The sequence below is a fragment of the Acanthisitta chloris genome, unplaced genomic scaffold (genome assembly GCF_000695815.1).
Source record: "Acanthisitta chloris isolate BGI_N310 unplaced genomic scaffold, ASM69581v1 scaffold4890, whole genome shotgun sequence".
NCBI classification, from domain to species: Eukaryota; Metazoa; Chordata; class Aves; order Passeriformes; family Acanthisittidae; genus Acanthisitta; species Acanthisitta chloris.
In genome coordinates this window covers 34683-46573 of record NW_008652079.1, presented here as the reverse complement: position 1 = coordinate 46573, position 11891 = coordinate 34683, and the positions used below count along the sequence as shown (strand labels likewise).

Genomic DNA, 11891 nt, shown 5'->3' with positions numbered 1-11891 from the left:
AAGAGTGACTTTGAAAACCTCAACAGAACTAACATGGCTTGAAAACACAGGATGTAAGGGACAGAGCAGGAGCAAGACATTAAAATTTCTGTATTATATTTCAATATATTATATATATATATATATTGAAGCTCATTAGTGTTTACCAATCACATCACAGAGGCAGCTTCACTGTGGTCTGGGCTTCCTAGGTTGTACTTGTTTAGATCTACAGTATCTGATACCAGAACAGCACCTACGATTAAAGGTTAATGTGCAAGGGCACAATCTTCCTCAGTTACTTTGACCTTTTGGGTACTTCCCTGTACCTCTGTGCACATACATCAGAAACTGCTGAGAAGCCCATCTCAAAAAGCTGCTTGTACCAGTGCTGCTCTCCGAGAGCTGATTTTGTAATTTCTCTCACTATTTACCTTTCAGGTTAACAGTAAAATGCTGCCCCACTCTGTAGTCTGCTCCTGTCCCCTCACCCACCAGGGAGAAATGGAGCCAACTAGACAGGTAAAGAGGCATCACTTGACTGTAGTGCCACATAGCATTAGCCATAGCCCAGGCACAGTACTAAAGCACCAACTTGAGTTCTGTGATTGTTCATCATCACATTTGTTAGGAGCCATTACTAGACGTCTCATCTACGCATGCCCTGCAAGTCTGCCTTAAAGAATGTTCAGGCTGGACTGGAGTGTGTCAGCTGAATTTTCAGTTACCAACAGAGACAAGTTATCCTGAAGTTGCCATAAAATAACCAGTCAAAGCAAAGCCTCATGTTTGCCAGCATCCCCAAAGCACTGAATGGCTTCTCTGTTCTGTAACACATATTCATGCAGTTTATGCTTCAGGTTTCATCTTCATCATGTTTACCTAGATCATAATAAAGTGCCTTCTTCCCACACCAAAATTAACCTCCCCAAAACCCACGACCAGTTTTCCAAGGTCTTGGCAGGACAAAAGCAGAGTTAAGTCTACTGCTAAGTTTTCAGGATCAAAGCTCCCTCAGCATCACAAAGCTGTGTCGTACAGACCTCATCATAACGGTACATCATTTTCAGTCCCCGACAAGACTTCTGTTTTTCCACATGCCGCAGGGCACACTCCAAGCAGAAGACAACATTTTCGTTCTCCTGAACCACCTACATAGAAGAGTAGAGGTGGGGGAGGAAAAAGTGCAGTAAGCTCCAAATTGGAACCATGTTACACACACAGTATTGAACTACTGTCTGAATTACTAAACCTGGATTTTCCTACAAGTTAGTGGAAGGAGGCATAAGCCATTACACATTGTGAAATGATTCAGAATATGTAATAAGAAGAAAACATATCCCTTTTCAAGTGCTAATGTTAGCAAATACATACAATTTTTAAAAAAAAACAAACCCCACCAACCAAAACACCAATAGTAATAAAGGCCAAATCCAAGTAACATTTATTGGCATCTCCTATGGAGTCTAAAGATCTCCTGAAACGAGTGGTTTCCTATTACTTAAAATGCTGTCTTGAGTAAGGATAAAATCAGGTTCGCCACAGGATTCCTCAGCTACCGTCTCATTCAGCAGAGGTCACGTTTGCTCAGCTGGCTGCCTGCCAAGCCTGCACACTCAGCTTGGAATTTAACAACCAAGTTGAATTTTTTTGTCCCCAGCTACTGTTAAAGACTGACAAGGAAAAAAATCCTTCCCACAATTACACTTACTCCAGAGAAAATGGACCAGAATTAAGAGGTTCAGGTTTAAACAGTGATCTAAAGACATACATAAACCAAGCATACTCTATCCTAGGGAGGGAAATGGCTACATCTGATAATTTACAGTCACATTTTATTTCCATTAAAAACCTAACATCTATAACAAAAAAAAGTCCCAAAAGATGACAGGTTAAAAAAAAAAAAAAAAAAGACTGAATATGGACTTACATTATGTTTATTTAAATATCTGTTCTTGGAATTAAATGGTACATGAGGTTGTGGGAGGGACTTCTGGTCTTTTTAATGAATTTGTAGGTGTTCTGCATAGAGCTAAAAACCTGCAAGTGTCACCACGGTGGGTAGCACACCTTTGAAAGCCAGCAGGCAATTACTTCTAGAAAGAGCGAAAGTTTATGGGCGTGACTGCTATTTTCGAACAGACAAGTTGGCAAACAGCTTGATAGATGGGATACAGCTACCCTGCAATTTGGCTTGCAGGGAAATTGTCACAGCACAGGCTGTAGCTGCATGCCTGATACTCAGGGCATGTATTTGAGCTGCTAGCTCATCCTGAAACCTGTTCTGCTATGACTTACTACTAGTGGCAACCTGCAGGTATCTTTGTTACCCTTCCTAGTGCAATGTAAATATGCTCACAGGTGTCCAAGAGCAGCTGAGTGACTAGTTTATTCCTTCCTGACGGGAGGAAAGTTAGCTGACACTAACTGTTGTCTTCCGTCACCATTGGCCAAGGTGGTAAATGTTCTGACACAACTAAATCAACATCTCTGTGTCCTGCATGGAGGGCATGAGATGACTCTGTAGTCATGTGCTGTCTGAAAAATGTCCATGAGAACAGGGGGACAGTACTCCAAGCATGGGCAAAGGATTTTACTCACCATGGACAGGTAGCACAGGTGCTGACAAATCTGACATCTCCTCTCTGACGTTTCTAACTGCAACCACTTTCGAGGCTTTTTCTTGCCATCCATCCCCGTGCTGCTGCTGTCGTGGCTGCCGTAGCGCGCCGAAGAATGGAGACCTGCCTCATACAGCTGCCGCCGCTGCCTCAGCTCTGTGTCCCTGTGAACGTGGGGTGCAATTAGACATCAGCATCCCATCAGACCACCACAAAGCCACATACAAATCACCCTTTTACCATGGTTATCACTGGAACCTTGGTTCCACACAGCAAAGCCCTGGGTAGTGCTGGAGGTTGGTGCCATTCCCTAAGCATGGTGAGGGACAGCCAACACCACAGAAACACTGCCTAACTGCAAAAGCTATCTGTAACAGCGACCACTGTATCAAGGCAGTGGTTCTCAAACTGCTCCACAGAGAACTGGAGACTGCCGAGTACTTCCTGGAGGTCGATGGTTGCTCGGGGCCATGTGGAGAGCTGTGAGCTGTGGCTAATGTGACTGTCATTCCTGAAGTTGCCAAAAGCCACCTTGAGGAAGAGGAGCCATTGCTGTCAGGAGTAACAGCCACCTTCATCAGGAGGCAGAGATGAGCCAAGGACCTGCTGCCAAGAGGTGCTTCAGGCAGGAAAGGGGGAGCAGAGCAAATGATTGTGGCAAAAATACGAAGCTCTTGCTGTACACCCAGAGGAAAAAGAAGATTTCAATTTAGAATAACAACTAAGCCCTCCAGCTGCCCTTCACCCACAGCACCTGTAAGGCAGACTATCTCCTACGCTGACTCTACAGCATTAGGAGAGCAGGTTGGGTTGGAGCTGAGTGGAAGACAGCAAGTGTGGAATGAGCCGAGCAGATGGAACGGGAGAAGAAAAAAGCACACCACCAGACACAGCTGAAGATGGGTGGAGAGCCAAGCTAAGCAAATGGCACGGGCAAACTGAGCAACCAAGGCAGATCAGGAGAGGAGGCAGCAAAAGACACAGAACAAACAAGCAAAACAAAGGAAAAAATATGGTACAGTGTTCCATTTCGATTGGTTGGTGGATTTCTTCAGATTTTGTTGTATGGGATTTTGATTCATATAAGCAGCCACAGGAAGGACCGATATCCTCCAGTGATTTCCAACCTAAGCATAAGAACAAGTTTGAGAACCACTCTGATAGAGGTCGATGTGATGGTCTGACAGCAAGCACCAACGTTTATGCTTCGCCTTTTGCACTTGCAGACTTTTCCTCTTCAAGGGGGAAAGAAAAAAAGGCACTTGAATATTCCCACAGGGGAACCAGCTGCAGGTAAAGCAGTCAGCACAACTCTTTACATTTCCTTCTGAACACTAAAACAACACATGGGCTGTTTTCCCCTTCAATATGTCACTGGAAATTTTTCAAATGAACATGCTAGTTAGTTAAATACAGTTTGTAGACTCCATTGATCAAAACTTTCTTGACATCTCGAGTATCAGTTGTCACAAACTTGAAAGATAGGTAGTAACTACATGGTAGGGAACAAAAGAGAAGAACATTACACAGGAAGCCAGGCAACATTGTACTTTCTTTTCTCACCTATCTTAAGAGAAACCCTAAACATGTTTCCTTAATACTGGAGAGAAAAAGAAGAGTGAAGTTTTTATTCTTTAAAACATTCAAGTTCTAATGCAAGATGCATTAGCATGCATAAGGTGCTCGCTTATTCACTGTTTTAAATCAAGACAAGTTTTTGTATGCAAAGTATCTTCTACAGCTGTAGTGTAACAATCTTAATGCTGAAGACAAGAGTTCCTGGTGCCAAAGTCACTACAGACATGGATTGACAGTGGCTACCCATGCCAAGAGGCTGGTAGAAAGGTGTTTAGCTGCTTGGCACCATGTAGCTCACAAAATGCACCAAGAAATCTTGACTCTCACCACCAAGAATTTACAAAACAAAAGCCCAAGGCAAACTGTAATTTTAATTCTTTGATGGTGCCCGAAGTAGGCATTCTCACATCAGCTACAGCCAAGGAAAATGCTTCTTCCATGTGTGGCTGTCTTCAGGTACATTTGCAGGGCTTTTGTTTGGTTAAGCAGGTGCAGGACGTGTCTGAAAGGGTTACTTACGTCATCCACCTCTGGAGTCTGTCAATGGAAACAAAATAGGTACAGCAGCCCCCAGTGCATTACCTGAGCTCTCCAAGAAGTGATGATATCGTACTCAGAGTCGGTCCGTTTTCTTTTTTTGCTTCTGCTGTTGCAATCTGATAAAGCAACTTTTCCATTGAAAATGGTTTGGCTATACGTCGTCTCTTCATTTCCTGGGACAGAAAGAAATTGCCAGATTAGTTCCTGAGCAAATTGGAAAAGAAAATGTTACCAAGAATGAATTTGAAGTTAAGTAATTAATTAATATTATCAATATTAATAAATTAAAGCAAAAAGTAACCTTTTCAAACAACCAAAAGTAAAATCTTTCCATAGCCTCAGTTAAACCAAGCATTTATATTTCAACTTATATCCAGCACTAACTGCACACTGAAATAAATGCTAGTTAGAAATCAGCCTTTCAGTGGAAATGCTTTGCTGAATTGGGTCTTCCTGTTGAAAGGACTATGAAAGACTTTCTGCACGTGCTTTATGTGAACCAGTGCCATGGGGAAAAAACCTCAAAAACCTAAACAAAACACATGCTACCAGACAGTCAGAATCAACTGCTTCCTCAGAGAACACCCTAGTGCCTGTTACATGTAACACTGTGTTTTCATTCAGAGTCACCAGCAGAGCACAAAAAAGTATGTCTGCCATGCATGATGGCATATATGCTAAGATATCAATCTGTATGCTGCACTTTCTTTATATGCTTTACTGTGAATTTTAATGCAGTGGAAAGATAGGCAAAGTCTGCATATACAAAGAGAATGAAGCAACATACAAGTACTGTATGACCACATTTCAGGTATACCCTTTTTTTCAAAATAGAAAATTAAACTTCATCAGTGGAAAAGATGAGAACAAGAGAGATGTCATGAAAATGAGAAAAATTGAAGGAAGGATGCCCAGGTGTAGATTCATGTGCAGTTCACTGAAGTGGAGGAACCAAAAAAAACCACCTCAAAATTCTCTCCCTAAAAAGTAGCTTTTCCTGTGGAGGCTAAAAAGACCAATGCAATCACAGAAATTCAATAATAATATTGGACGCCTCAGAGTGTGAATAGTGTACAATCTATACATGTGACCTGCTCAAAGTCCAGGACTAGTGTTATTTGGCATCCTCTAAAGCATAAAGACAACAATTAGCCAAAACAGGCTGATGCCAGGGAAAAAGACAACAGTCAAGAGAGGGGATTCAGTTTTGCCTGTTACCAGTTCCTCTCTGTGAAAGCTTTTAAAGATACATCTTTCCTGTCAATACAAACTCAGTGATTATGGTAGTTTAAATCCTTTCAATAATTCTGATGTAGGCAAATTCTTTCCTTACTGTGCACCTGGGAAAAGTGTAACATTTTCCCAGTAGCTGAAGAGGTACATTTTGGCTTATATGGGGTCAGAGCTCAACTGATGCTAGCACTGGAGTGTGATGAGAAGGCGACATTTTGGTTAGGAGTTAAGTCCACCCAATACCTACTCAGCATGTACAACACCAAAGATTCATTTTTAACCTTCATTTTTTTCACCCTGTTTTGTAACCCCAATTATATGCTCTTGCTATTTATCAGAACCAAAATATCATAAAATGCATAATTTTTAATAGTACCAATTGCATGCATTCAAGTGATAACTAATGTATCTACCATAAAATGCAGTAGTAACCTTTGCTGACCAAAAATGGCTCAAAAGAGGTTCACAGGTAAGAAAAATGTTCTTCGGGAGTTACTTGCTCTGCTAGACCCTGCATAGGGTATGAGAAGATAGTTTTTTCGGTGTTTGCTTTGCTTAGCACTCTGAGGCTGCATACATAAGAACAAACACTCTAATCCAGGCCAAAATCCTGCACAGGCAACACATGCATCCAGGATAAAAGGCCACACTGGGTGACTGGAGGAAAAAAGCAAAGTCCACTCCTGCTGGGTGCCAACTTAAGGACCTCCTGAGCTCGAGACTGTGCTGGGTTTAGCACAGCTTGCTGGATCTCTGCATTTATCTGAATTTCTAAATCTATGTGCATTTTTCTCTTCCACACAGTACTGAAATACATGGGTAAGTATTTTAAAACAGACTTTTGTTTGCCTTTGTACTGCTGCCGAATTCTTTTAGTGACACATTTCCCAATGTCAGCAAACATTCACACCATAATTATCATCACTCTGGCACTTGTGATCTGGTCTTACTGTCATGTACATATCTCAGTCATTCATTTTCCAGGCTGGGTAGTTCTCTTGTATTTAATGCAGAGGCCAATTCATAGTTTTAACCATCAATCTCTGTGTGCTTTTTCTTGTTCCTCTATATTCCTTTTGCAGTTAGGGACTCAGAATTGCACAAGTCACCAAGACCCTACACAGTGCCACAGTGGTGTTTCTGCTCTTATCTATTCTCTCCTTATAATTCTTAACGCTCAATATATTTTTGTTAAGCCTCTCCAGAGCACTTGGCTGACAGCTCCATAGGAATCCAAAGACCTCTTGGTAGCCAGAGCTCATTCAGAGCTCATTCAATTTATAGCTTGAATTTTTGCTGTCATTACCATTAATATCCTCAGTATAAAAGATCAGTTTTGCTATTTGTTCCCTTTCTAGGTTATTTATGGATACTTAAACTGTACTGGTTTTAGTACAAATTCCTGAGGAATGCAGAAAGATACCTCTCTTCCCTCCATGATAAAAGCTGACCATTTGTTCCCATCCTCTGCTTCTCTTTAGATTAGCTGGTTTTTGTGTGTGAACTTTACCTCTCAATCCGTGGCAGATTAATTTCTTTAAGAGGAGCCTTGCCAAAGTCTTCCAGAAATGATCATAGACTCTGTCAAATGTAACTCTTGTCCGTGCATCCTTCCAAAAGTTTCAAGGCCTGGAGGCCGTGACCTTCCTGCAAAAGCCATGGCAATTGCCCTGTTTTCATTCTTTTCTACATTTACTCTTTACTTTTGGCCTTTAGGAAGTTGCTCTTTGAAATATTGTTTTGGTCTGCGTTTATGTGTACTTTACACACATCTTGCTATACTGGTTGTTTTACTTGCATTTTCTGGACACAAAAGGGATTTTTTGGTCTCATTTCAAACAGAGTCCTTTCCCCTGGTGTTTAGCCATGCTGTGTTTAGTAGGGGTTTGCCTTTTGAATTTTTTTTTTTTTTTTTGCTAGGCAATGTGTATGTGTTGTGAGCCTCTAACATGGCATCTTTAAGCAATGTCTATGCTGCACGAAAACACTTATCCCCTTCTTTCTGCATCCTCAATTTAACAAGCTTCCTTGGGTTTATGCAAGCCTGTCTTTTGAAATGAAACACCACAGTAGTGGATATGTTGCATTTTACTGCTCTTCTAACATCCCTAATCTCTGCTCCCCATCACAGCACAGCTCTTTGCTAGTGAGGACACCAGGTACACTTCTGGAGGGACTCTTCCCCTTTGGTTTCATCTGAAAGCAACCCAGTGTGCTCAGGCCAGGGCAGCTCTGTGACAGCAACCAAGGAGTGGTAATTGTGTGGCATTTTAAAGGCACATTCCTCAGCCAAACTAAAACTGGGGTGCAGGGGGGAATGCATGTACAGCCCCTGCCAGCATCTTCACTGGTCAGTCAGGAGTACAGTGCTAATGCCATGCTTTACCTATTTAGGACGAGAAGATCAGTGCACAGGGATTCTGTCACTGGCTTATTTGACCATAAACTCTCTTCCGTGTGCAGCACTGCTGCTCCAACTGGAAAATTAAGTCCATCTTTCCCATGTAATTCTTCCTCTTGTATTGCAGTACCAGCTGAGTCTCCTTCCACCAAATTTCTTGTAGGCCCTATACCACCAAGCCCTCCTTTAAAACCAGACATTTCTTCTCATTTCCAAACCTCTAACCCCAACAGCATTTAGTCCAATATTCTGTATTCCTGTTTCCTAAACGAGTTTTACTGACTTTGTCCAATGCCTTACTTGAGGTTATGGAGTTATCCCTTTGCTAGTCCATACACACACTCTTCCACCACAACTCTAAACCTTCCCCTCATCCTTAGTTTAAAATTTCAAGAGCTCTTAGGGTGTTCCTTTAAAAGTCAGCAACCTGATTCAATGTATGGTCCAAGTGAAACCTGACTGTCCCTTTACACAGCCTTTATACAAACTCTTTTATTCCAACAATTATTCCCAACTTCTTATAAACTGAAATCAATGCCATTTCAGATGCAGAATTTCATTTTTTCATATATTAAAGGAGATTGAGCAGTCATTCAATACAGAAAGGAAAGAACATCATTTAGTGATATAAAGAGAGTCACTATAAAAAAATCAGGTCACAGTATCACAGAATGAAAACAAAGTTAATGTATCAAACAGCTAAAAACTCAGTATTGCTGTGGAGAACGGAGAGACGGGAAGGTACAGTTGTTTATCAGAGTTCATTTAACAGTCCAAAAGGGGAATCTTGCTTGTTACACAGAACATCTCACCACCTCTGAAAAGCACAATCCCAGCCAGCCTCTGAAGATGGCAAAGTGCCTTGTCGAAGTGAAGGAACCAAGGAATAATTTCCAAAATTTAAGGGAATTAAGAACAAAAGACAGTTTGAGCAGAGAAGGGGAAGGGGAAAAAAGACAAGGAAAAGAACAATGCAGTAGGTACTTCCAGAGTTATTGTGATATAAACACATTATCTGTGGTTCTTGTAAAGTTTAGAGCTGTGACTTCAATTTCCAAGGTAGGTTATCATAGACCGGAATCTGCTGGATTTTCAGCCAGCTTATATTTACCCAGTGCAAAGCTCTTAGAAATTAATCAAAAGAAACTGTTCTTCAAAATTTGAGGCACCAAGAGCTTTTTAATTGCTGCATAGTGATTTCTGTCTCTTACAGGAGTAGCATTTTCACGATATCAAACAAGTGTTCAGTAGAGCAATAAATACACCATGTGGAGCTAATATAATTGTGTATGTTCAGACAGAAAAGGTTAGCTCAAGATTCTTATGCCTTACTTATAGATAGATATATATGTATATATATACAAACACATACCACCTTCCCCCAAAATAAATATATAATAAAATAACCTTTTATTTCAAACTAAGTTAATATACAGTTAGTATAACCAGGCTGGAAGAATTCCATTAGCCCTAAAGAACCAAAGCCTAACTGTGGACATATTACATTTCATTACTTAGTAACCACTTGGTCTGAAGCTGTAAATGATAGTTTACTAGTGGCTTAGCTATAAAACACTACCAAAATAGTATCTGTAACCCATAGTGTATTTGAGGAGGTTGGGAACACAATTAGTGACATATATTCTTCGTCCAAGAACTCAGAAATGTAGCCAGAATCATCATGTCTGGACCATTCACCCGTTTGTTTCTGCAGGCAACCCACTCGGTTAGTTGTGTGAGAAGGAAATTGGGAAGGTTATTTATTTACATCTAGTATTGGATGGGCTGGTCAGTGAACCTAAGGATTTTCAAGTCAATTAAAATTGAAATTGCCCTGATCAACATCTTTTCCTGAATGAAGGGGCAGAGAAAAACAAGCAATACAGCTGTGAGTATTAACTGACTCTGCCTATCATAGAAGCTAACAAGCACAGCTATTCAGATATTTGCACCTGAGATTCTAATGGTTCTAGAAAACATCACTTTAAAAAAAATTAGTAAGCGTAATACAATGTATTATCATTAGCTCTGAAGGGATTTTTGAAAAGCTTCCTTGCAAACCGGTCTGCAGGCATAACAATCTTCTGAATTTGTTTATATATACAGAAGTCTTTAGCAGTCAGTTAACAACTCAGTCACATTTCTGAAAACACTGGATCGTCTTATGCCTTGCAGAATTTTTTCCTTTTTTAAAAATTTAATAGTCCAGAAAAATAGACGCAGTTGTACCAGTCTCACAATGCTATCAATCCTGGAATGTCTGCTTTGCTGTCGTTTTAGATGACAGGGCCGTGAATCCATTTTAACTCCTTTTCTCAACTTACCTTGGCTGTTTTAAAGCCCATACTTGTCCACTGGGTGGTAGCAAAGTGCACCGATTCGGAAACACTATAGCCACAACACACTTTGGACACAAAGGATCCAGGAAAACAGACAACAAACTGCCCACTCTGCTGTACAGTACGGTGCACCCTGATCCCCTCCTTACACAAGATTTCCGGGGAGATCTAGAAAGAGAGAAAAACAAAAACAACAAAACAAAAAACAGTCAGAACTTTCTTTTACACTTAGATCCCCTTCCTTCCTGGCTACTGCCACATGATACTACTCGTGGACCAAAGCTGTGCTCTGTGAACAGCTCAGCTCTGTTTGCTTTCTCTCTTTCCTTCTCCACATGCCACAGGCCAGAGAAACCAACAGTTTAAACCTTCACTTGCCAGATGATCTCAGACACAAAGCCTCAAATGAACCCAGGCTACTGCTACAGAGATAATGCATTTAGATCTTTTCTGACTTGGCACTGAATCCACTTTGCCACTGCATAACTGAGGGAGGTGGGGGGTTTTGTTTGTTATGGGCTCCCAAATTTATAATTAAATGCACTGAATGGAAATTGTTATCCACAAAATAAACAAGGGAGCCAAAAATACTTTGCAGTATTAGGCAAGAAGCTAATTCCATGCTGGCATCATGAAATGCCAATCATGGCAGAACTGATTAAAAACACTCCTTTTGTGAGGTTAAATACATCATGGATAGTATTAAAAATGGCCATTTATTGCACTGTCACATTTATTTTTATTTTAACATGGGAGCTTTGTTAGAAAAATGCCATGTGGGTAAACACTGCAGATAGAAATTAGCCAGATTTTAACAACATCCTCTGAATCACTGTAGTGTAAGACAAAACCAAAATAAATCCCCAACCAAACAGCCTCCTGATTAGCCTTGGATTCTCAAGTGGGAACACCTCTCCCAGTGTAAACCTACCATTACATTACTTTCAAGCATTTCCAGCCCTGGAGTGCCATTGGCTTGCAGCAGGGTATGTACCAGAAATTAGCCAGATTTTAACAACATCCTCTGAATCACTGTAGTGTAAGACAAAACCAAAATAAATCCCCAACCAAACAGCCTCCTGATTAGCCTTGGATTCTCAAGTGGGAACACCTCTCCCAGTGTAAACCTACCATTACATTACTTTCAAGCATTTCCAGCCCTGGAGTGCCATTGGCTTGCAGCAGGGTATGTACCATCAA

The 11891-nt window shown here is 40.9% G+C and overlaps 1 protein-coding gene across 1 annotated transcript in view; it reads right to left on the bottom strand.

The window, feature by feature from the left end:
- Positions 1-11891, bottom strand: part of JARID2 (jumonji, AT rich interactive domain 2) — a gene marked incomplete at its 5' end in the record, with an annotated part of 39589 nt that overhangs the window by 1948 nt on the left and 25750 nt on the right. The window contains 5 exon segments of the mRNA XM_009075724.1: positions 1023-1130; positions 2581-2764; positions 4761-4891; positions 10677-10859; positions 11623-11723. Coding sequence (XP_009073972.1) covers positions 1023-1130; positions 2581-2764; positions 4761-4891; positions 10677-10859; positions 11623-11723 — 707 coding nt within the window.